The 24,274-nt window shown below is 51.0% G+C and overlaps 1 protein-coding gene across 7 annotated transcripts in view; it reads right to left on the bottom strand.

Moving 5' to 3' along the window:
* Positions 1 to 12,634, bottom strand: part of KCNQ2 (potassium voltage-gated channel subfamily Q member 2) — a 64,984-nt gene extending 52,350 nt beyond the window's left edge. For all 7 annotated transcript variants that reach the window (XM_069034029.1, XM_069034031.1, XM_069034030.1 and 4 more), the window contains exon 1: positions 12,339 to 12,634. In XM_069034029.1, coding sequence (XP_068890130.1) covers positions 12,339 to 12,634 — 296 coding nt within the window. The remainder of the gene's footprint in view (positions 1 to 12,338) is intronic.
* Positions 12,635 to 24,274: the final 11,640 nt, after the last annotated feature.

Here is a 24,274-nt window from a genome sequence, read left to right as displayed (position 1 = left end):
TTGTTCCAAGCCCCCTCCAACCTGGCCTTGAACACTTTCAGCCCCTTTTTTTTTTAAAAACAGTTCTCATTTATTGTAAATCCCATAAGCAGATGAAGCCAAAAACAGAGCATTTTCTATTCTGATAAGTAACTATGCCTTAAAAACATTTATAATGGAGATCAGAGACAATATTTAATAATTCAAAACCTAGGAAGGCCTGATGGGACAAGGATACATCCTGAAGGCTCCTTGTCTGTATGGGAAATGGTTATTGCAGCTGGCGGAGGGAGAGACTAGGGTTACAGCCTGGGGAGAAGGGATGCTGGATTTTTATGCTGCAGGCATCCTATGTCACTGAATTCCTCTGTACCTCAGCTCCCAACTGGAAAACGGGGTGATGATTCCCCCCAGCACACAGAGGCACACCTGAGGTTAATCCCAGCTCTAGCTCAAGATATGTCCATGACCCTCAGCAAGCAATAAATCATTCTGGAGTAGCACAAAGCCTGGCACAAAACCACTGCAAAGCACACCAGCAACCAGGGCTCACGTGGACCAGAGCCAACACAGCATCTTAAGCGACAGCACAAAGCCACCCGGGAGCGCACAGGAGCAGTGTCCTCCAGCACATGACCCCAGGCCATGCCCAGCACCACAGCCAAGGGGTTGGTCCTCCCCTAGGTAAGAGCTCAAGGCAGTTGCAACAGTCTTAAACCCCTCTCCCGGATGCTGACTTGGCTCCGGAGCCAGCGGCAGCAGCCGGTGCGGAGCCCGCGAGCTGACGCCGCAGCACGAATCCCCCACCAGGGCACCCTGCTCCTGCCAGAGCCGGGCAGGAGTCACCTTCACTCGGTAGCATCGGAGCCAGATCTCCCTGGCGACTCGTCAGCCGGCTCCGAGATATGCTCGGGCTGTCTGGGAATTATGTCAGCGGGCACTGTAAATATCCAATGGCCCTTTTATGATCCCGCACACTCCTGCTACCTCCTGCTTGGCTCAGAGCCGCGTGCGTGCTCTGTGCTCTGTGCTCAGGACACCAGCAGTGATACAAAGCAATGAATGGATAACAGCCAGGTAGTATTTGGAGTCACAGCATCCTCAGCCTGCTGCTAAACCAAAGCAGGAGCAGCTCCATCCTGGTTGTGTAACCCGGCCTCACAGGACATTCCCCATAATTAGAGGGCCTTTCCCTGCAGTCCCATGGGGGCCATATGCTGCGCTCGTGAAAGGATGCTCAGAGCTGAGCTTCCTCTCCAGCACATATTTTCAGTCTTCCCTAGAAACAGCAAAGAGCAAGAGGAAGCAGGAAGGAGGGAAAAAAAAAAAAAGTTTAATTAATCTTCATTTAATTTCTGCCATCTTTTAGCAAATGGAAAATAAGTGAGCGAGCCCATCAGGCCTGTGGTGCTTCCCTGGGCTTTACCAGCCCTTGCGTTTCCCAGATGAGATGCACATCCCACCAGGCCACTGCAGCCAGCAGGGAATGCCATCACAGGGTCAGTCTTGACTCCAGCCACTCTTCCCAACACATCCCACAGGGATGTGGCTGCAGGGTAGATGGGCTTCCCCAGAAACAGATGGGGAGCCAATTAATTACTTTCATGAATTTCTCCGTGGAGGTTCAGCTTTTTCTCTGGCTCAGGGTGGGGTTTGGGCAGGTGCTCCCTGCCAAACGCGCACCCACGGGCGGCTGTTTGCAAAGACGGGCAGCAAAAATGGCAGGTTCCATGGAGGTGCTCCCCAGGTGCCCAAGTTCTTGCATATGCATGGGTCAAGTCCAGGCAAGATCTAACCCTGAATTATTAGCAGGTCTCCTAGGTTTTGCTATTCCAAAGCTTGAGTGGAGACCTGAGATTGGGATGTGTCCCACCTACTTGAGATGTTTACCCACCTCCTGGTAAAACATGTAGGATAGAAACAGCTTTAGAGTCCCATTCCCTTGTCTTATTCAGACACTTTCCCTATAATTGCAACCTCAAATTATTCCCCCCATACTAAGACTGATTAAAACCATCACCAATTCAAAACCAAGTTTCATACCTACATGGTGTTATCTAAACTGACAAAGGACAGGATTAGGTTAGATATTAGGAAGAAATTCTTCCCTGTGAGGGTGGTGAGGCCCTGGCACAGGGTGCCCGGAGAAGCTGTGGCTGCCCCATCCCTGGAAGTGTCCAAGGCCAGGTTGGACGGGGCTTGGAGCAACCTGGCATAGTGGAAGGTGCCCCTGCCCATGGCAGGGGGGTGGAATGAGATGAGCTTTAAGGTCCCTTCCAACACAATTCTATGATTCTATTTATCCCATTAATCTACTGATTCCCTTGCTAAGCCCCAGTAGCTCTCTCTGTGTCATTTAACATGACTTGAGATGCTCCCACCAGCCACAACTGCCTCGGGAGGCTCTGGGCTCTGGGCCTGGAGGGGCAGCTCAGAGAAGGTTTTGAATTACATCTGTTTTCTGTTGCAGAAAAGAAAAACATCATCAGCTACACAAGGCCAGTGCAGAAATTCTTCCTATCCCGTCATTAGCTGGCACGGTAAGTGAGAAGCTGCTAATTAAGAATAGCATTAAAAACATCTAGATGTTAAAAGAAGAAAATATGGCAAAGAAGAAAAATTCAGTGCAAAATTCTGATAAATTACAGACAAAGAGCTCAGGAAAGTCTCCTTCTGTCTAAGTCTTTTCCCTTCCTTACAGGAATAGCCATAACTAAGAAAAAGACCATGACTGAGATGTGTGTCCCCTACCCACAAGAACCAAACCACGAGATCACATTAACCAAGTTTCTTTAGTGCTGATACGGATTAAATGCTTCGTTCCCTCAGGCTATGGAGACACAGCCCTCATGAAGTGCCAGCAATTGACTTCAAGACATAATGACATGAGGACTTGTCCCTCTGGCTCAGGGTGATGCTTAATTGGGTGTGAAGTCAGCTTTTGGATGAACACTGCCATTAGCATGCTGGTTTCTGTGCATCTCCCAGAGAGGTGCTCTGTGAGGGGCTCTCCTTCCCCCCCCAAATTCACAGCAGGGCAGATTTCTGCAGCTGTGGGCTGTGTCTGAAAAGGCCCATCCAGGGAAAAATGACCCAATGAAATTCCTGCACTGGCTTTGTCTCAGAGGAGCCCATCCACCTTTGCCCATGGCACCTCCAGTCCCTGCTCTAATACCAACGGAGACTCTTACAGACACTCACCTCATCTCTCCTTCTCCCACTGATCAAAAACCCAACAGCACCAGCAAAGCAACCTCTGGGGAAAAAAAGAGGGTACAAATCCCACCTCCCCCTCAGCCATGAGCCACTGCAGAGCAAGAGCTTCTCCTAGACAAGGACAGCCATTGTGCTGGGTCCCCACAAGAGGTCCCAGCAGCTCCACACCCCAAGATGGACAAACATCCCATGCAAGCTCCTACCCATGCTCCAGACGGCCATGCTCCTTCAGCCCGGAGAGATGGGATCAGCAGCACCGATCTTCCAAAGGATGGAGCCAGTTTGAGGGTTGGTTTTGTTGCTCATTCAAGCCTGGAGTCTTTATATAGTGTCAGGGCAGGATCCAAAAGCGGAAGAGAGACACCCACTCCCAGGGAGTGTAACACACACACTGAAATAAATAGCTCCCTGCCTAAGGGGATGACTCAGGAATCTCACTAGTCTTTAAAGCACAAATCACTGCTAATAAAGCCCAGCAAACTTGGAGGAAGGCCTAGCAAGAGGTCAGCTGGGCAAGACTTGGCATTTCCAGCCTTGCCAGGCATAAAGGAAGAGGAAGGATGAGTAACCACTGAAAAATAACAATGTCCAGCATTGAAGCAATGGTCACACCAGCCTAAGCCCTGCCTGCAGTCTACCTGCCTCCAGAGCATTGAGTAGTCCTTGTTACTGGGGAGACGTTTTAGTTTTCACTGCCCCTCCTGGAAGCACTCAGGCTTAGCCACCATATGGCTTGAAGTGGCAGGAGGCAACAGAGCCTCACTCCCTGTTTGTCCAGTGATAATATACAGATATTTATATTTGCCTCTTTTGCTCTCCTCTTGAGTGAAAGATGGAGTGCTCTTACATCCCTTATTACGTTCTTCAGATCAGGTAACAAACCTCCCAGCAAGCATAAACTCAATTGATGGCCACTTGGAGACTCTGAGTTGAGCACAAACCCATAAACATGCAGGAGAACATCTCCCAGAGCTGTCATTTCGCTGCCACATGTAACACTCCAACAGGACAAAGTCAATAAGACCCATCCACAGCCCTCTACGTGCTGCATCTGTAATGAACAGCGAGATCACAGCAAAGCATCCCTCTGTGGGTGGTCCGTGTCACTGGGAAGATGCCACCTTCATCCTCCCAGCACAATGTTAGCCCTGCTGAGGTTCTCAGACCATAGGTTGGCCAAAGCCAACCCCACCTTCCTCTGCAAACCCAAGGAGCCCAGACAGAAACCAACCCACCAATCAAAAAGCAAATCAGGCGACAGGAAATGCTGTTAAAAAGAGAAGGGGAGCAAAGAGAACATTTACCAGCAATGCTCCAACAGCTATTTTATGCCTTTTCTGTGTCTTGATTGATCAATACACCAAGTCTTTCAGCAGGGACTGGCTCTTTTTGGCTTGATGGACAGAACAGAAGCTTGTAGACTTCTACTCCCTTTAGGGGTGCTTGTACACTGCTGTAATATTAATAGAACAATCTTTTCCCCTTTCTATTCATTTTAACTATTCTTTGATTTTTTTCTTTCTCCTTTGCACCCCATATCAGTTTTTCCCACCACAAATCTGCAAGAAACAGACACTGCAGGTACCCAGTGCAGTGGTACCCAAACACAACCCACTGCCCTCACACAAGAGACACACGAGGGGTACACAAGCCACCCTTGAGTCAGGATTTCTGAGAGTTTATTTTTTTCCTGGGCATCATGATAACTTCATGGAGAGTGACAGGCTCGCTGTGGGAGCAGCGTTAGGAGTGCCTGCCCTGCTGTGCTCATCCCTTGCAGTGCGTGACAGCAGCTCCGCTGCCACCCCAGCCCTAATTTGCTCCCACACTGTCACCTCCCCAGGGCTGGCAGAGCTCTAAACGAGAGAGCAGGACTGCCAGGCAGATCAGGGTTTGTTTACAAATGAGGAATTTGTGAATGCCTGGGAAAGACCCTCCGGAAGGCAAGATCTGTCCTGAAGAGACCAAGCACCAGCCACGATGGACTGCCAGGAAGTTCAGATGAAGAGCAGTTGCCTCCTAACCCAGTCATTCCCTCTGCCTTTGCCTGTCCTCTCGTTTCTTTTCCCTGTCCCACCCTCCCCTGGGAGGCAGTAAAAAAAGGAGGACCTCTGAATGAAGATGGCAACTGGGCACCTCCCTCTGAAACACAACTGGAGCTGCTTAGGAGCTACAACCAGTGTCAATAAGGATTGATTACTTCTGATTTCTCCCAGTCTTGCGTTGCAGATCACAAGAGTTGATCGGGGTTTGCTACGAAAGTTCCATTCTCCAAGGTGGATCTCAGATCCAGGTCATCCCATTTCAGTGTGGATCAGCTTCATCTCTCCCATTCACCTTACCTGGTGGGGCGTCCACAGTGTAGTTCTGGCTTTGAACACCCCAGTTCCCACAGGCTGTGGCAGGAGGTGGGAGATGCCTCAACTCACTCCTATTTTTCAGTTTGAAATCCTGCCAGGCTCTGTCTTCTCTCCTCCTTTCCTGGACTGGTCCCACCCAGCTCTCACTGAGGTGTGCAAGGGAATTTCAGCTCCCTCTGCCATCAACAGAGAGAAATGGACACCTCCAGATGGCAAACCTGCCCACCTAAGCCTGCACTGAGGCTCCTGTGGGATTTCCACGAGGAAACCAGCATGTATCTGAGTGTCACCACATTCACAATGAAAGCCCACTGCACCTTAAACATCTGGACGTTATAGGTCCCAAGACAAATCAAGTGACTGCTCAGTTACAGGGCTTGCACCCAGCAGTCCCAGTGACTCTGATGTAGCTTTAAATCACTGCCCTACAGCAGCAAGAGCAAGAGGTGAGAAGATTCCAGAGGTTTTCTTGCTTCCTTTCTTGCAAAAGGCTGCTTTTGATATCCAATCCACTCAAAAAAAAAAAAAAATCACTGGATGGATGCTTACCAACACCAAAACTTTTCCACCCATCTAAAAAGCACATTAAGAGGCTGGAGTGATGCCAGAGAGAGACCAGAGAGTTCTGCAGGAACTCTCTGCTTTTGCTCATCTGCTGGCAGTTGTACAGCCAAGAAGCCCCGAGGCTGTAACGAAGCAGCTCTTGCCATCCCAGGCAGTGCCTTGTGTGAGATACTCCCCATCAAACACTGAGTAATTATTTCAGTGCCTCACAATAAATGCACACGACGCCCCCAAGACACCTCTGCTGTCAGTGCCACAGGAGGCTGCGTTTGCAGCTTACCCAGGATAAGGCCACAAGAGCCACGTGGGGAGCCGAGGTCACCACAGCTTCAGGAACTGAGCAAGTTCCCACGACTTGCTCATCACGCAGCTTGCTCTTACTGGGAGAAAAGATTTACATTGAAATTTACATTGATCTACTCCTGCAGTCCTGGTGGAATCATCTTTTGTCACAGGTGACTGTCAGAACAGCCCAAGTCTTTTTGTCTTGTAACCTGACTAGGAGGCATTTAAATATATGGTGGTGAAGGACCCAGCACCCACCGTCCTTCTGTGCTACCTGGTTTTGCCATCATGTGCTCACCCTTCAAATACATCTAAATACACTCTAAATGCATCCTAAATACAGCCATGAAACCCAGTTCAGACCACCACAACAATCTGGTTTTGCAATGTGGTTCCTTTAGGATCATCGGGGGCTAAAAATCGCCGCATTGCTCTAAAGAAATGTGTAGCTCAGTGTTGGAGACCCCTCTCTTTGATATACAGGGCCATCACACCAACAGGGACAGGCCATTAACCCTTTGTAGGAACCACTCAGCTCTACCATATCTGTTCTAGAGGAGATTACATGGCAGGAAAAGGGACTGGCACATCTCCCTGTCACCACTATTTAAAGAAGAATCTGTTCCTCTGGAACTAAGAAACCAGCTGAGCATTTGGGCTACCTTAAAAATGGTTATACAGGGCTAAGTGTTAGCTACTTAACTCCCAGAAGCCAAACACTACATTCACATGCTTTGTATCCTTGTGAGCACCATTGATGCCTGGCAGGCAAACCCTCTGCCCTGCTCACCCTGCCTTGCCAAAGGAATGACACCGTGTCTCACCCTGTCATCCCTTCCTTCTGCTGAAATGCAAAAAAAAAAACAAATCAAGAAACCTGATTTTTTTTTTTTTTTTTACCATATCTCTTTGAGCTATGCCCATCTTCCCTTTAGTACAGGATTTGGGGCTTGCCTTTTGGGTTATTCCTTTCTTTTATACATCGAGCCATAGCGAGACTCATCTAGTTGAGGTGTGTTGCAGCACAAAAAGGAGGTCGCCCAGGGGACCAGCTTGTTTTTCATTTCCTTAATGTCAGTGTGGGGTGAATGTGATGGCTGGAACGTGACACATTAAAGCGACTGTAATCAGGTTGCTCCCACCAAGCTCTGAGTAAGCAGCTGGAGAGGAGCTCATGAGGCATCCCACAGGGAAGGTCCCCTGGTCCCTGGGGGGGACATGACCCCACAGCTCAGGGCAGCAGCACTGGAGGTCAGAGCCCAGCAGGTCCATTAAGATCAGCACCTGTGGGAGATCTGTACTGGCCCCTTCATCCCGCTCAACCTGGAGGGGGGAAGGAGAAGCCAGGAGAGGTCCCTGTACGTCGCTGCTGGATGGGCTGAGTCTGGTGGCAGCATACCTGCCCACAACAACCCTGGCTGTGGGTGAGGGCTGCCCATGAACCACCACTCCTCAGGGCTTGGGGATGGACAATCGAGACTGTCAGACCACATTTACCCCGAATTCTGATGTAAGAGATTATCTGGGAATGGATCTATGTGAAATAACCATGCTTTTATCAGTTCTGAGGAGTGAAAGGGGTCACAAAAGAGGCCACTTCTGCAAAGAGAAACCCTGGAACTCCAGGGAAGCACCTCATCCACTCTCCATGCTCCCCCCGTGCCAGCCACGGCCATGCCAGGATGCAGGCAGGACACTGGAGAGAGAGGTGGCTTGTCTGGGTGAAAAGGGAAGAACAAATGGGATGGGGATGGTACAAGGAAATTTTAATAGAATTAGACAGGGAGGAAATGTTCCTCCTTATTATAATTTAAGTCCATGCACTTGCTTAATTAACTAAATGTATGGTGCACAGTATGCAGATGAAAAATGCACCCAAACTATTTTTAACACAGTTAAAGAGACGCATTAGGGTTGTAAATTCTAAGTAGGAAACGCAAGAATTACGTTAGTTCCTGAGCACACAGCTTTAAAAGTGCCTGAATCCAGGCTGTTTTCGTGCCACTGCTCCAAAAGCTGCCCCTTCATCAGCTCAGGGACCCAACGTGAGCAGCTCACGCAGGGATCAGCAAATGTGTCTCCAGACACCTCAGACCACGGGGATGCCCAGTGCAAGTACATTGCTAAGGCTGGCACAGAACAGTCATCCCTCTGAAATAAGATGGCAGGTAGGGACAAAAATCACTTTCAAGTATTACAGCCCTTCCTGAGCACAGGGCAGGTTACAGAAACCAAGCCAAAAGGACTAGAAGGGGAAAAAAAATTATTCAGAGTAATAAAATGGAAAAATTTTGGAAACCAAATGCCCACATGTACAGAGAGCTACCCTGAGATCTAAGTGCTGTTGCACCCCTCAAAAAGCCTGACCTGCTCTTTCAACACAGCTCAACTTTTGAAGTTTCAGCTCAGCCTTGAACAGAATGAGGCCATGTGCTGCATTGTTAAGGATCTGCCAAAAAAAAACAAGAAAAAAAAAACAAATAACCCCCCCCAAAAAAGTGGGGAGGAATAGAAAGAAAGATGTTGAGAGAAATATCAGACGAAGGTGAGAGATAAGGGAGGTTCAGACCTCCGGGAGCCAGAGAGCACCTCTAGCTACACTCAGAAATGGGGCCCACCAGGCTCAGCTGTCCATGGGGTTGTGCAAAATATATCATATATATCATACACACAGCTCCCAAGAGCAGGTCACCCAGTTGTGTCAGTGTAGGAAGAGCTATTAAGCACAAAAATGAATCATGACACAGAAATATAAAACCGTGCTTTTGCTCACAGAGGTAACGGCGCTTTTAGAGAGGCAACATCTGAGATGAGACCAGGCTTGGGGGAGTGAGAGCTTCCCTGGTTTGAATTTCCCTGATTTCTTATGCATGAAATGCTGTGAAAGGAGATGATCGACAGCAGGAAGAGGTGGGGAATGAAATCAGATGGATTTGATCTAGGATGCAGCACTGGAAATAAATGCAACCTGCACAGGCATCTCAAGGCAGAGCATCAGTGGCCCAGTGCAGAACCAGCCTGGGCCTCTGCAGGCAGGAATTTAGCAGAGGTACTTGCCCAGAGGCACCTCTCATATTTCTTGAAACATCTCCACACTGGGAGAGTCCCAGTAGTTTTTTGTCTTGGCTTTGGATGCAGGGAGCTGCCTGAGCAGCCCCGGAGCAGCTCCATGGCTGGAAAGGCAGCTGAGCCTGTGAGCATCTCTACGAGCTAAACCCCAGCCTTGCAGCATCACAAACTCACACTGGAAATAAATCTCCATGCAAGAAAGTCCCTGTGAGCAGCAGGAGCAGGGAAATAGCGGTGCTGGTAGTAGGGGGGGCTGACTGAGCCCAAGACAGTGGCAGGACAGGGCATCCTCATCCACAGTCTTCTTCAGGACTGCCATTCCTGCAGGATGAGGGCTAAAGGTGCTTCTGTCCTCCAGGCTTTGGCACAAAATGGGGTTTGGGGTTTGGGGCAGGAGGAGACAGAGTGACCCCAATAGCACAGGTAGGGCACTGCACTGGTTATTGGGACATGGGAATGGCTCCAGCTCTTCCACACAAACTTTGTGACCTTGAGGCAATCTTGTCATCCTCCCACATCTTTGAATAAGCTTTTTATCTGTCCTGTCTGCATTACTGACTTCCAGTTACAAAACCCATTCCAACACCCACAGACCTGGCACAGGCCACACTACACTCATTCAGGCAGCAAGGGGGGATAACTGATGCAGGAGCTTATCCTGGTAACTTTGTGTGAAGTTTCCCATATCCTTCAGCTCTCCAAACACTGTATCAGCAAACTGCCAAGGCTAAACCTATCATGTGTATGGTACAGGACATGGGAGTCCATAGAACTTCCCAATGCACTGTAAAAAAATAATGATATCACTGCCGCTTCACAGACATTGGTGCAATTACCACTTCAGCCCTGAATTCAGCCTCCATTTCCCAGCAGGTACGTGAGGGGTGGGGGCAGAGGCTGGTTTTGCACGGCTCCCTGTGGTGTCACAGCGGATACAAGTGGAGTCACAAGCCCAGAACAAATGCAGGTACTTGGGCTGGGGGGGATGCAGCTACATGGTGAGAGCCAGGGGGCACTGGGAACAGCCTGGCACTGGGAACAGGGCAGTTTAGGGTGACCCTACTCCTGCCCTGGGAGCATTCCTGGCTGCCCAAGCAAACCCCGCCGCAGAGAACCAAACAGGTCAGAAGTTAAGACAGAGCAGCTGAAGAAGCCAAAGATGTTTGTAAAACCCTCACGGACAAGCTACACCTTCTGCTTGACATTCGGCTTTCAGCCCCTTCCATCTCTGTCACTGTCACCCCAGAATCCCCAGCTGGGGTCTCACCTGCATTTAACGTTGCACACAACGTCCCCACCCTCAGTGCACACACACAGGCAATAACCCAGCTCGTAACGTGAACACTTGGCCCCTCCACATGGTTCTGGAAGATTTTGCGACACAAACCACCCACAACTCCAGAGGATGGATGGCAGCATGAAGGGTGCTCAGGATGCCCAGTGCTGGACTTCACACTCCTCATCGTAGCTGCAGCTGAGCTCCACAGATGCTCTCTCTTCTCCTCTCCCATTTCCCTGGGGGGATGAGCTTCCCCAAGGACCCCAACTCGCTGCAATGCTCAGCAAAGCTCCCCCTTCCACCCAGCCAGGATCTCCCCTCTCCAACTGGTCCAACCAACACCTCCAAGGAAGGCCTCATTGTACAAAATGGCTGAGGAGCAGAAAGCACATCCCAACTCCTTATCTTACAGCAGCATAACAGCAAAAGGATGGAGGGGAAAAAAAAAAACAGAAAAAGCCCCAAAAATCCTTTTGCTATGGCTAGCAGAGGCCCTGGCCGTGAGGAAAAACACAAAAACTAAACAAAAAAACCATTGGCACCAGGGTAGGAGCACCCCAGCCTGAGCCCAGGCCTGCGGAAGAGCCCAGTGGGACTGTGGAAAGTCCCAGAGGGAAGGGAGTTGCAGTAACACCGAGATTTATCTTGACCCTCCCTTCGCAATCCTGGGAACAACGGGAAGTCATCTGCTCTCCTATGCAGCAATGCTTCAGAGACGGGAATCCTTCTGCCAAACGCGGGTCAGTGGGGCCATTTCTGCCCAAAACCCGGGTACCAGGGGGGAGATGTGCGCCCAAGGGATGCTCCTTTGTTTACCGCTCGGCCGTACAGGCAGGGAGCCCCAGACACTGATTAGCATTTCTTTCTAGACACATCTCCCATTCAGACGCTTCCCACGGGGGACAAGAAATACCTCCAGAACCCTGAGCAGAGCCCCAGAACCAACCCCAGACCCAAACCGACTGCAGCCAGCCAGAAGGCAAAGATGGGGCCGGGGAGGGAAGGATGCTGGGGGGTGGGGGGGAGGAGAGACGGTGCCTGAGCAGAGCTTTTTGTTCCTCTGCTCACAGCATTGCTATGGTGATTTCAAGCAAGACGGAGGAACAGTCGCTACCCATCACTCCCGCTGCTCCAGCCCCCTGCACCGACCGCATGAACAGCCCCTTCCCCCGCAAGCAGGAGCGGGCAGGGGGCGACAGGGGCTCCTTGCATCGCACCTCTCCCGGGAGCCACCCCCCAGCTCTGCAGGGGCAGCTCCTTCGCCCCCGCCCCCTTCCCCGGATGGCCATCACCGCCCCGTCCCCGGGCACCGCCTGGGCTGGGGCGAGGGATGCGGGATGCGGGATGCAGCGGCGGCCCGGCCGGGCGGCCCGACCGCTCTGGGAGAGGATGGGGGGCAGCGGCTCAGCCATCCCCCGGGGCTCCCCAACCAGCCCTGGCACCCGGCATCCCTTCCCCGCACCAGCTCTGCAGCTGGAGCATCCTTCCTCTCCGGCGCATTTGAGGGGCTGAGGGGGTGGAGGAGGGCACACCGAACGGGGGGGGGGGTCTCTGCCATCAGGTTTGCCCCCCACCCTTTTACTCACACGTATGCGTGGTAAATGAAAGCCCATCCCCGCGGTCTCTCCAGCACATTGTAGAGGAAATTCTGCAGCTTGCGGTAAAAAGCATTCCTTTTGGGGGGCTTCCCGCTGCCCGAGACCCCGGAGCGGGGCTTGCTGAGGATGCTGCCCCGCTTGGAGCTCTCGGAACCGGCGATGAGGAGCGCTCCGTCCCGGCTGGAGTCCGGGGCGCCCGGGTCCAGCCCCACGAAGCCCACCTTGAGCTTCTTCTCCGCGGCGGGCCCCGGGTAGACGCCTCCGTTGCGGGATTTCTGCACCATGGTGGCGGCGGGGGGCGGCGGGGCCGGGGGCGGCGGGGGGCTCCGGCGGGGGCTCCGCCCGCGCTCCCCGCCGCTGCTCCGCGCCCGGCGCAGCCGAAGCCGCAAGAGCCGCTGCAATCGGCTCCGCCAGCGCCGCCCCGCCGCCGCCCGCCCCCTTAACCCTTGGCATCCCCCGCCGGCAGCCGCCTCTCGCGCTGCCTCCACTCCCAAAAATCCGGGTTTGCCATTCCTCTCCCCCCAGAATTTAAGAAAAAAGCGACTCCGGCCGCGCCCCTCAAGAAAATCAGGGTCTGGCATTGTTCCCCCAAAGGTAGGTCCCTCCGAAAGCGGGCTCTGACATCCCACTCTCAGATCAAGATGCAACATCTTCCCCCTGCCCCCAACCCAGTGTCCGCTCCCAAAACCAGGCTCTGTTACCCCCTCAAAATCACCACGGAGAGGGCTCCTTCTGCACCCCCGGGAAGGGCTGGGCAGCACCCTGGGAGGGGATGCCCATCCCCGTGGTCCCACAGGCAGCGAGTGCAGACATTGCTGCAGCTTCACAGGAGGGACCCAATCCATGCCCCATCTTCATGAGCCCACTCGGCAACAGTCCTGCTCCACCTCTCACAAACCCCAGTGTGCAAAGTCATTCCCTTTCTCCATGCTTCCCGAAGGCCCAACCTATCATCTTGGAAGCCCAAATTCAGCTTCCTTCACGCACTGGAACCCCATCATGATGTGGTCACCAAGGGGTTCAGAAGCCAACTCCCAGCCTAGAAAGTCCATTTCCAGATGTGCTGACACAAATCAGCTCTTTAACACCCCAGTCTTTATGGTCCAGTAGCACCATTTTTCCCCCTTACACCATGGCTGGATTCTGCCCCAAGGAATATTTCCTCCTGACACACGTTCACAGGACTCAGGAGAAGACAGGGAGACTGCAGAAGATATGACAGAGGTGCCTGCCCCTCATAATTATCCTCCATGGAATGGGTTCTTAGCAGTGCAATGGGAAGACCTGCAATCAAATAAAATCAAGCCAAAGATCATCAGCTCCTTCCCAGTAATGGTTCTGTCCCTTACAACCCAAAAAATCACAAGTGCTCTGTGAACTGCACACCTCTGCATGTTCTTCTTAAGTATAACAAGGCTTCAGGACAAAACATTTTGTATGTAAAATGAACTGCAAGCTCAGATAAGGTGCTCCTTTCATCACAAATACCTCCACACAATGTTAGTAGGGAAGCAGCAAAATGGTGACCCTGAGTTTTATGGCTGCAGGAGCCACCCAGGGCTATGTTTCATTGGAAAACCAATCCTGCCAGTCTGTACCGTTACCAGCTTTTCCTGAAACTCATATTTAAATGACAAAACCAACATAACCTTTTAGAGTACACTTCTCAAGTCCTGGCTTTTTGGTCCTCTCCTAATTCCTCAGGAGGATCCCAGTGAGAACTAATGGATAAGAGGAGCACTGAGATTAAAGCTGCTGCCTCTCACTCCCCAAACCCTGTCATGCACGTTGAGAGAAGAGCGAGCGTGGAGCAGCCCTACATTTTGTATGAGCAGAACGTTTCCTGTGACCCATATTCTCTCCAACACATGGCTGAAAGAGAAGCCATCTCTGCAAGGCAGACAGAAAACTAAAGCTGGGTTAAATACTGGAAAAACAGATCAGCAAGTATGTCAGTGAATAAATTGCTCAATTCAATGAGGGGCCATTCTATTCATTATTTGTGAACACTTGTAAGATCATTAGTGTTCTTTAATAGGGTGGCCAATTACAAATGTGCCTGGCACTAATGTACAAAGTGCATTATTATAGATCCAGTGACGCAGTCCCAAAGCAGGAAATATCCCCCTCCACAAAAAGGCCAACAACAAACAAAGGAAGCAATTTTCAATTAACAAATTCAAGATTACAAATAGTCTGTGAGCCCTAAAGAAGAATCTAAATTCAACGCACTCGTCTTTGCCTCATTAGTTGGCCATTTGCAGTGTCACACTGCAGCACAGCTTTGGTATCTTGCATCTCTGAGACCACCAGAAATCAGGAGTGGGAAAGGTAAGGGGTGGGATCTCACCCTTTCCAAGGCATGGGGGAGCTGAGGAAAGGCACGGCGTGGTTGTAGGGACTGTCAGGGATTGTTGCTTTGCTTGGGAGGGAGGCAAATCCACAAAGACAAGCCTTGAGAGCAGGTGGCATCAAAGATTGCCTCCTTTTGTGATCAGAGTGGTCCTTGAGAGATGGAAAATGCCTGAAATTGTGGATGAAGGCCTGTTCTAGCCTCACCCCTTCTTTATTTTCACCTTGGACTCTTAGGGCATCTCTAACTCAATTTTGATACTATTCCATGGGTTGGCACCACCAGCTGTAGTTGAGTGTTCAGAAGCACATGGCTTTCCCCTTTCCACCCCCACCTCCCACCCCACCAGCTCACAGGAGCTGTCCCTTGATCCAGTCTCCAGTGCCTGGCCAGTTGCAGCCCTGAGAGGAGCAGCAGTCTCTGGGAACAGCTGGGACACAAACACTTACTGAGCTGTGATGTCCTGCACAGAGCCTGCAGCAGGTAATTTCAGAGATGAAGTCACTTGTGTGCCACTTCTCCTGGGTGGCAGAAGACAAGACACAGCCATTAACACTGGGAATTAATGAGGTATATAAAAGCAGCAGTGGGAAGGTGCTTTTATCTGATCCAAGGACATTATGTCTCCACAAACAAACAGAATTACTGAGTCAGTCCTTTGCTTTCAACACTCGTGATGGCTTTAAAACACAAACACCATGGCAGATAGCTTAGACCCTGAAGGTAGGATGAAATCCATCAATCCATGTTAAGATACAGAAAGTCCATGCTCTGTCCCCTGGCAATTGTTGAGATGTAGTAAGAAATGACTGGTGTAAAATATGTAGAATGACTCCAGGGATAAATTTCTGCTTGAAACACTGAACGGGAGCCCTTTCTCCATCCCCACCCAGCTGGTGGTTTGTGTGAACTGTGCTACCCATAGCCTGGGTTTTGTAACTCACAGCTCTCTCCCAGAGCTATTTTCAAACCCTAAAGCAGATGGCTTTACCTCCCCTCGTACAGGATGCTGCAACATCCCAGCAGCACTAACCTGCCAAGGGAAAAGACACGAACAGCTCGGTCTCTCTGCACCCAGTGTCCACCCATCTCGCTGTGCTTCAGCTCCCCCTCACCTCCCACCACCCCATCCTCTTCTCTGAGCAGGAAACAGCCCCTGAGAGCCCCTGTCTATTGATTAGTCGTGTCTCTTCCCTGCTTGACTCTCCCCAACACATGCCAAATCAGTTTTGGCTTCGAAACCAGCAGCCCTGACCCAAGAGAGATTGGTTCATACAAGGAACTCAACCTGGAAGGGGATGCTTCTCCAGCATAAGGTGCAGCCCTCAGGGAAAAAAATGCTGTAGGAAAGATAATTCACGTGCACAGATGGAGACAATTTAGATTTCTAAAATACAGATTTCCAAAGGAGAAAGGTGAGTGTGACATTTCTGGCTAGAATAGAAGGTAATGCTCAGCCAAAGCTTCCACATTTGGGAGGGGGAGATGTGGGCAGAGCTGCAGAGGATTGGCACGGTGGTGAGGACACTGGTGCAGAAGGATCACCTCGAGAGCAAGAGGGCTCAAACTGGGCAGAGAGCAATGGCTGCTCTTGGCAATCAGTCACAACCTTAGTATCGCCACTGATTTTTTTAACTTTTTTTTTTTTAATCACCTGAAATGAAGATGCACCAGATGGTTTTCCAGTTCAAATCAAATCTGACAGTCATCAGTTTCAATGCTAATTAAGTTTCTATCAATTTTCATTAAAAGCCTTGATAGACAGAGGCTCCCCAATGTCTCCTTCTTCCCCCTCCAAAGGGGATTTTAAAGTGCTTTCTCATCTTTACCAGGCACAGGAAAAGGTACCCATGAGGAGGCCACCCCTCCCAGTCACTAAAAAAATCCTCAATCAGAATTTGCAAGCAACATGCTGATAAGAAGAAGCCAGGCTCCCTTCATCCTGCTGCTGACAGAGCTGCTTATTTTATATTACATATTTATTGGATGCAAAATTTCTGTGCCACCATCTATCTTCCTGCCCTGTTCTCAGACAGCACTGACCTCATTGGAGGCTGCTCCAGAAAAACCCACGACAAATCCTGCTGTATGAGATCAGCTTGAGCTGCAGCTGGAAGTGTCTGACTGTATGAACAGAAATCTCCCCGAGTTACACTGAACTGACTTAGGAGACACACACACACTCCATTCTTAACTAGAAATTTATATTCCTCCTTTCTAAGGGTGATTAAAATTGTTGCGATCTAAATATTAATTTGTGCTGTGGAGGCCTGACTGTAAAGAAAACCAGTTTCTGGAAAGAACATCTACTTGACTGGGCATGTGGAAGGAGAAACAAGTGGAAAAAAATCAAATTTAAGGTGAATTCTCTTGAGTTAAATTGTGTTACTCTCAGAGCACCCACAAAGCATAAAATAAGTCACGGAGGGACCAGCACCCAGCCCATTTCCCTGTCACCTTTTGACTGCTCTGCTTCTGCTCTGCTCAGCCCCCACAAACCCTTCTGGCAAATTCCCCACTGGCCAGGTCTTCTTCCCCATCTCTACCCTCCATTGCCCCAATTGCTTCTGTCATTGCCCTCCAGCTCCATCTCCTGCCCTCGCCTCCTTTGGGACCACGTGTAATTCCCTTTCTTCATTTATACTGTTACCTTGAAGGTATTTTTAGCCCGTGACCACAGTTGCCCCTGAGCCTTCCTTTTCCCAGACTCTGTAAATTTAGCTCTCTTAGTCATCCCTCACGTCTCCCAGTGCTCACATTGTTCCTCCTGACCTCCTTGGGTTTTCGCCTCGTCCTGCACCCACAAGGACCAAAGCCACACCATCAAATATCCATCACCTCAGTGCTCTTAGACCTCATTCCCCATGACAAGGCTGCACCAGGACCTCCTCCCACACCTTGATGGCCACCACAAGCTCCTTGGGGATGACCACTCAGAGATGGAGAACATTTCCCACCAGCAGCCCCCTTCCCGTGTCTCCAAACCAGCGCTGGGCTCTCCACAATACCCAATTTACAGCAACAAAACCAAGCTTGGTCTCACCTGGGAGCTCTTCCTGCCTTGCCTGGTTTCAGGAGCTTGGAACCCAGCTAAGGACTGGCTCTGCTCCCAGTAAAGCACCTCCCAGAACCATAACTGCATCCTGGCTGGGACCCAGTCCCATAAAGCCCATTAGGTGCTTTGTTCCCATTCAAGCACCGGCCTCCCACCAGCTTCAAAGCTGAATCAAAACCTGCATGAATATTTAGGGACTGGAGGTTGTCATCCAAAAGAAACAAGCCCATACTGAAATAGCTGATTCTGACACATCATCTCTGCAAGGAGGGGCACATCAGATTGCTCTGTGCTTTATCCTGCCGTGGAAGGGAAACCAGCTCAAATAAATGGGCTCCAAATGGTCCCAGGTGTCCTGGGCTGGGAGGGACCTTCTAGAGCCCAACCTTGGTAGGTGCTGGGGGCATAAAAGGGGGGTTGGTGTATAGGGCAGGAGATGCTGGGGCAGGATGTGAGGGGATTCCAGCTCTGTTGGGGTTACAGCACTTGGGGAGCTGTGCTGGATCACAAGGGGTCTGTGAAAGAGATAATCCCATTGTATCTTGTCCCAGGGATGGGGTATTCCTTAGAGAAGAGCAGGGAAAGGGGGTACAAAGTGCTGGCTGGGAGGGTCTCTGCCAGCAGGAGAGGAGCAGCATGAGGAGATGCAAAAGTCTAAACCTGCATGGTGAAAAAATTGTTTTCTTTTTTTGTTGCAAAAGCTTTTTTTTTCCAGTTTTTTTTGTTTCTTGCTGAAATGTCAAAATCTCCAGATTTTGCAAGTAAGAAAACCAAACCCAATTACTAAAATACTGAAAAGATTTAAGGTGAATTATTTTACTCCTTCATTATTGAGAGAGATTTAAAAAAAATCCTTCCAAATCTAAAAAAAATCTGCTTTCCATTTTTTTCCATGTAATTTTTTTCCATTCCAAAAATGCTAAAGAAGGAATATTAGATTTTGATTTTAGTTAGGAGGCTTGCTTTTGATCCACGTTTCAGGTTGAAAAATGGAAGTATTCTGTTGGGGAGCTGCCAGGCAGACGTGGCTGTCTCCATGCTCCTGCCTCTGTCACAGCACACACCATGTGTCATCTGCAAAGAAAAACTCTTAAAGTAATTAAATTCGTAGTTTCTCTGTACCATGGGCTTTTGTTGCAGGCTTCCTTCAGTCTTTCAGCCTGGACACCTGGGAAATCAAAAGAACGTGAAAGGGCAAGGGTTTATGATTTATTTATCTTTAACCTGAGGTCTTTAGGAAAGCTGGTGTATGTGCATCTGCATCTCCCTTCCCTCCTTTAATAACTGCGGAGCTTTTGGGCAATTTTTATCTTCTTTATTAAAGATAGGGGGGACGTTTCAGATGGCTTTGAGTGAGGATATGTGATGAGAGAGAGGGCAGAAATCTCCTCACTGCAGGAAATGGTGATGCATGGGCACGATAATAATGGACATCAGAGAACCCACAGGACATTATTCAAAGCATAAATCCATGTGAAAATGGACACCCCTGGTTCTACTGATCATGAAACTGCCTCTTTGTGGGCTCACTTTGGATCCTGTCTGGGAAGCACCTGCTAAACATCTCGGGATCTTGGTGTTGGACAAAGCAGGATCAAGCACGTTGGGCACGTTCCCCCAGGCAAAAATGCGGGTGCTGTGCCTGCAGGGTGACATTTCCTCACTTCCAGCCTGATTTTCATGCAGCCCCTGCTTTGTTCTCGCAACTTTGTCTTGCTCACGCTGCTCCAAAGGCTGTTCCTTTCCTCTGGGCATCCGGACGCTCCGGATGTGCCCTCAAAACTTCTCATTCAGCATCTCTGTGCGCTCGCCTGTGTGTGCGGGCAGAGCAGGGGAGGCAGCTTTAAAACTGAGCTGTGTCTGTAGCCTGACAGGAGCTGTCAGCTGGGCACAGCCCGGCTGCCCGGGCCACCCCGCGAGAGGGGCTTCAGCCGCACCTGGAGACGTGCTCAGCCTCAGCCGCCCCTCCCTGTCCCCGCTCTCTGCACATCCCCGTGGTCCCCGCGGAGATTTACGGGCGGGGAGGACACCAAAGCTATCGACCTGCGGCAGCGCTTCCCTCCCAGACACCGCTCTAATGGGAACCACTCGGAGCATCCGAGGGGCCGCTGCGGCCCCATAAATCGCAGCCGCCTCCCTCCTGGCACGAACCGCCCTCTCTTGTCGCCGCAGTCCTTCAGGTCGGTGCTGGGGGAGAATTCCAGGCTGTGTCCCAGGAGCTGGCGCGCGTTGGAGAGGATCTTCCCATCCCGCTGATGTACGAGAAGTGGCAGGGCTGGCACAGACACTCCTGTGTCCCCTGCACTGCCGCCCCACACCAAAACCCAGCTCAGAAACCCGCAGCTTGTGCGAAGTAACTGCTGTCACACCCATCACATCCCCACAAAGCTGATATCTGGGGATCCTCCTCTTCTCTTTCCCCTGCTTGTACCCCCATCCCAAAGCCTGGCTGCTTCCAGACTCATCACTCTAGTGCTCGGCTGTGGCTGGCCAGGACTGCAGAGAACATTTAGCAGATATAAGGCACGAGAATAGTGCCAGACACGGGGTGATTGCAAATCATTTAGACTAAGCAAAACCAGGCCATCCTAAATTTGTAGGCAGCAAAGGAGTGTTTGTGAGCAGAGCTGAAATGAGTTATTTGAAGATGCTGCTGTACCTCTACATAAAACATCGGAGTGGTGGCCAAATGGTACCCGAGGCAGAAGGGCGGGGTCTGGCCCAGAGCTGGACGCTGGGCTGTGCTACAGCTCCAGTTTCTCTTCAGCTCAGCAATATCTCTGCACAGGGTAAGGCACAGGCCAAGAGAAGGATGGGACGTGGTGCATTGCCCGGGCCAGAGCTGCTGCTTTGTGCTCCCTTGGCTGCAGATGCACCTGAAAATGTGGATCTCACACTGGGGGAATGCAGAGGGAGGTGGTTAAAGGAAATGAGTGAAAATCTCCCAGGTTTGCTCCTTGGCATGTTACAAAATGCCAGGGGGGAGAGGGGAGGGCCTGGTTTGCCACCCTCCTCTCTGAATTTGTAGCTCTGGGGCCAAGGGTGGCTAACGGACTTTGTGAAGGGGGTGTGATGGAAGCAGGATGGAGAGGTGAGACCCACTCAGGCATAGGATGTTCTCTGCCCTGATCAGCCTTTTGCCCCAACTTTTGGTCTGGCCCACCCTCTTTTCCTAAGAAGGTTTAGTCTGAGGCATTTGTGTCCAGCCCCAAGGAGGCTAAACCCAGGGAGAGCTCCTCATCCCCACTGGGCCAGGCACTGCCTAGGCTGTGGGGATGGCCCCAGCCCCATCTGCTCAGACCTGGGTGCCCAATGTTGTGTGGATCTGCTCAGGAAAGAGGCCAAGCCCAGACATTTGGGCTGGAAAGCAGAGCAGAGGTGATTCACACCCATGCTGGATGGAGAGCTGCCCACTGGCAGTGCAGCTTTGCACGGTGGAATGTGCTGTGCAGCTTCCCAAGGAGAAGAGAAGCACCTGCTGGGACACAAGGAAAGACATTGGTCAGTGATGAAGTCCCTTTCTGAGGTCGTGTAGTCACTTTGTGCTGCATGTGCATCATTCCCACCTCTACCACAGATGATTCAGCACCTCCATCTCCAGCAGGCGATGGCAGAACCCCCTTGGGTGATGTCCTCTGGGAATTCTGGGCTGAAGGGCACCTTGGCCTCCCTGGCAGTCAGTGACATTGACATCCAAGGCAGCAGAAACGGAATGGGAGGTCAGGAGATGTTCATTTGCTTTTCTTCCTTAGTGGGGTGTGTCTTCAAATGCTGTTGAAATGCTCCAGATGCCACCAAGACTTTTGAGTCAGCAGGAGACAGGCAGGACCTCACTGCCTGCGGGGTTAGGGTTCAGCAAAATCTGGTGACAGATGACGGAGCCATGGGAGAGCAACTGCCCTGACTGGAGAGGTTTTCTGCACACCAGTGACGTGTGGCCTCTGCCCGGTCTCTGCAGGGACCTGCCCAGGCTGACAAGAGGTTGTGGCTGATGCTTTAACTCCCCTCCAAGTGCAGAAGGGCAGCAGGCAGTTCAAATTCCCCCAGCTCAGCATCTGCAGCCTGGATTCCACTTGCAATCTTGCAAAAGCCTTATAAATTTTTTAGAGCAGCCCCCAACGCCTGCTGAGTCAGCCAATCAGCTCCAGTGGATTAAGAAAATTTACTTTAAATTATTAACAGCACACAGCCAGACACGAGGGTAGAGGTGGGAAAGAAGTATTCATTCCTTCGTCTCCGGTGGATGCCACAAGAGCAGCCAGCACCAGGCTGGGGTTTGGCAAAGGTGTCCATTCACACCTGAAGGATGGTCCCATTCCTGGGATCTTCCCTTCTCCATCAGAAACCCCCACCAAGGCATCGGTGCCATGCTGTGCACGGGCTGTGCTGCACCGTGAAGATTATGTCCCTTTGGGAAACTGGGTGCTGGTTCACATCCAGCCCCACACACCTCTCTCTTCTTCCCTCTTCTTCCAGGTCCTTTGGGTTCTCTTCTCTTGAAGAGCTGTTCCCCAGCTGTACAGTGGAGCCCGCCCTGATGGGTTTTGACTTTCCTACAGCCTCGAGTAATTTTCCCCCCACCAGTTTTAAATTTCAGGAAATACAATCACATTTGCAAACTCTGGTCCCCAGTGCATCTCTCCGGGCTGTTCGTTTTGCTTTGGACGTGCTGCCGGCCAGGATCAGGGACGTGGGTCTGGATTTCCTCTGCTTGGCAGCTGTTCCAGGAGGACTTTGTCCCCGTTTCCACGAGATGGCACCGATGAGTCTGCGATGGGAAGCAGCCACCGCGACGCCTTCGGGGAGGACCGGGATAGAAAATGACTCCAAAACAATAAATGTTGCTATGAAAAAATGCCTCTGAGCTCTGGATCGTGGGGTCCCAGCATGCCTGACCATGGAAGGGAGCAACTGGAGGAGAATTTGGTATTTTAAAATCCATCTCACCACCGCAGCTCTTTCACCTGCCATGGGTCACGTACACCCACCTGCTCTGACACGGTGCTGATCGTTCCAAAAGCAGCTTGAGCTCACTGCTCAAAATTTTTTGCCAAAATCCACCTGTGGTCCAGGTCAGGGGCCTGTTGGGTTGCTTATCATTTTGGTAGGATCCCAAAGTGGATCATGTCAAACTAAGGGCACCATTGCTTGTTTGCCTGCAAGCCCTGTGGGGCCAGGCAATGATTTGCACGTGGTGGGTTGTTGACCCAATCCCAAAACACTGATCCAAAAGGGATTCAAACCCAAGGTTTGGCTGGAGGCAGGCTGTGGCTTCACTGATACTGTGTTGAGATGCCCAGGAACCCAGCACATTTTTCTTTTGGGAAAATGCTTATGCTTTGAAGTGGGTTTAAATCACAATATTTCTGTTACTTCTGTCTCACTAAAGATCCTGACCCAAACCTCCCAAAATGGGGGATGCTGCTGCTACTGCTGAGATCTCACTTCAGGCACCATCTCTTCTTTCTGCTCCTGCAGATCACTTGGAGTGCCAACCCACACTTAAATGAGGCTGAAAATTTGGCCCTGCTCTGAGCCATGAGCAAGTCTGAGTTAAGTCCTCTGGCTTCATATTTTTGCTTTTCTGCAGTTCCATCATTAATTACCTCACCACTTGTGCAGTGCTCCCAGAGTATCTTTCACAGCTCCCCTGAAATATTTCTATGGAAACGTAGCCATGGTTTTGTCAAGGCTGTATTTGCTTTTAAAATAGCAGGAGAGGTGCAGACTTTGCTCCTGCTCTTCTCTGTCCCCCACCTGACCCCACGGTGGTGCTCACTCCTGCTGTGCCAGCGGCTGGCTTCCATGGGGCACCGGGGAGCTGGAGGTTCCTGAACAGTGTGGGAGGGATATTCGCACAGGAGTTCCTGCTGGTGCTGCTTTTAAGGATGCAGGAAAATCATGCACATGAGGATGTTCTCCTGCTTGCAAATACCCAGGAAGAGGCACAAGTTGTCTCAGGGAAAACACGCCTTGGGAGCTGGGAAATGCAGGAGGAGCTGGAAGATGAGATTAAACTATCAGTGGGAAAACAGCCTTCCCCCGTGGCTGTGCTGTGCCTCGCAGGGATGCCCAGATCCTCTTCCAATTCGTGGATTGCCAAGGACACAGCACTTCAGAGAGCCCAGTACTGCAAAGACCTTGGGCATCAAATTGGTTTCTGTGGATGAAGCTGGTGGATGTGGGGTGTGCGGAGAGGGGTGAGGAGCCTTGGTGGCCTGTGCACAGTTTTGGGGATCTTAGCCCAGGGAGCCATGTCCGTGGGCTGTCAGACCCAAACATGGGATGGGGAGAGTGTCTGGGGAGCAGGCAGGGTGAGTTCATGCAGAGCTCTCTGTAATTCAGCTTGATATCAGCTCCTTGAGGCTCTGCCTGGGGACACTCAGTGCTGCAGAGCATCAGATGTTAATTAGGATCATTAAGGGCTTTGTGACACAAACAGCAATGATGATACTTGTGCCTCTGCAGCTCTCCTGGGAAGGGCCTCGCACGATGCTGCCCTTCACAGAGACCGTG

This window comes from Aphelocoma coerulescens, chromosome 20 (genome assembly GCF_041296385.1).
Source record: "Aphelocoma coerulescens isolate FSJ_1873_10779 chromosome 20, UR_Acoe_1.0, whole genome shotgun sequence".
Lineage (NCBI taxonomy): Eukaryota > Metazoa > Chordata > Aves > Passeriformes > Corvidae > Aphelocoma > Aphelocoma coerulescens.
The sequence above is the reverse complement of the archived record's forward strand: the minus strand, read 5'-3'. Positions and strand labels throughout refer to the sequence as shown.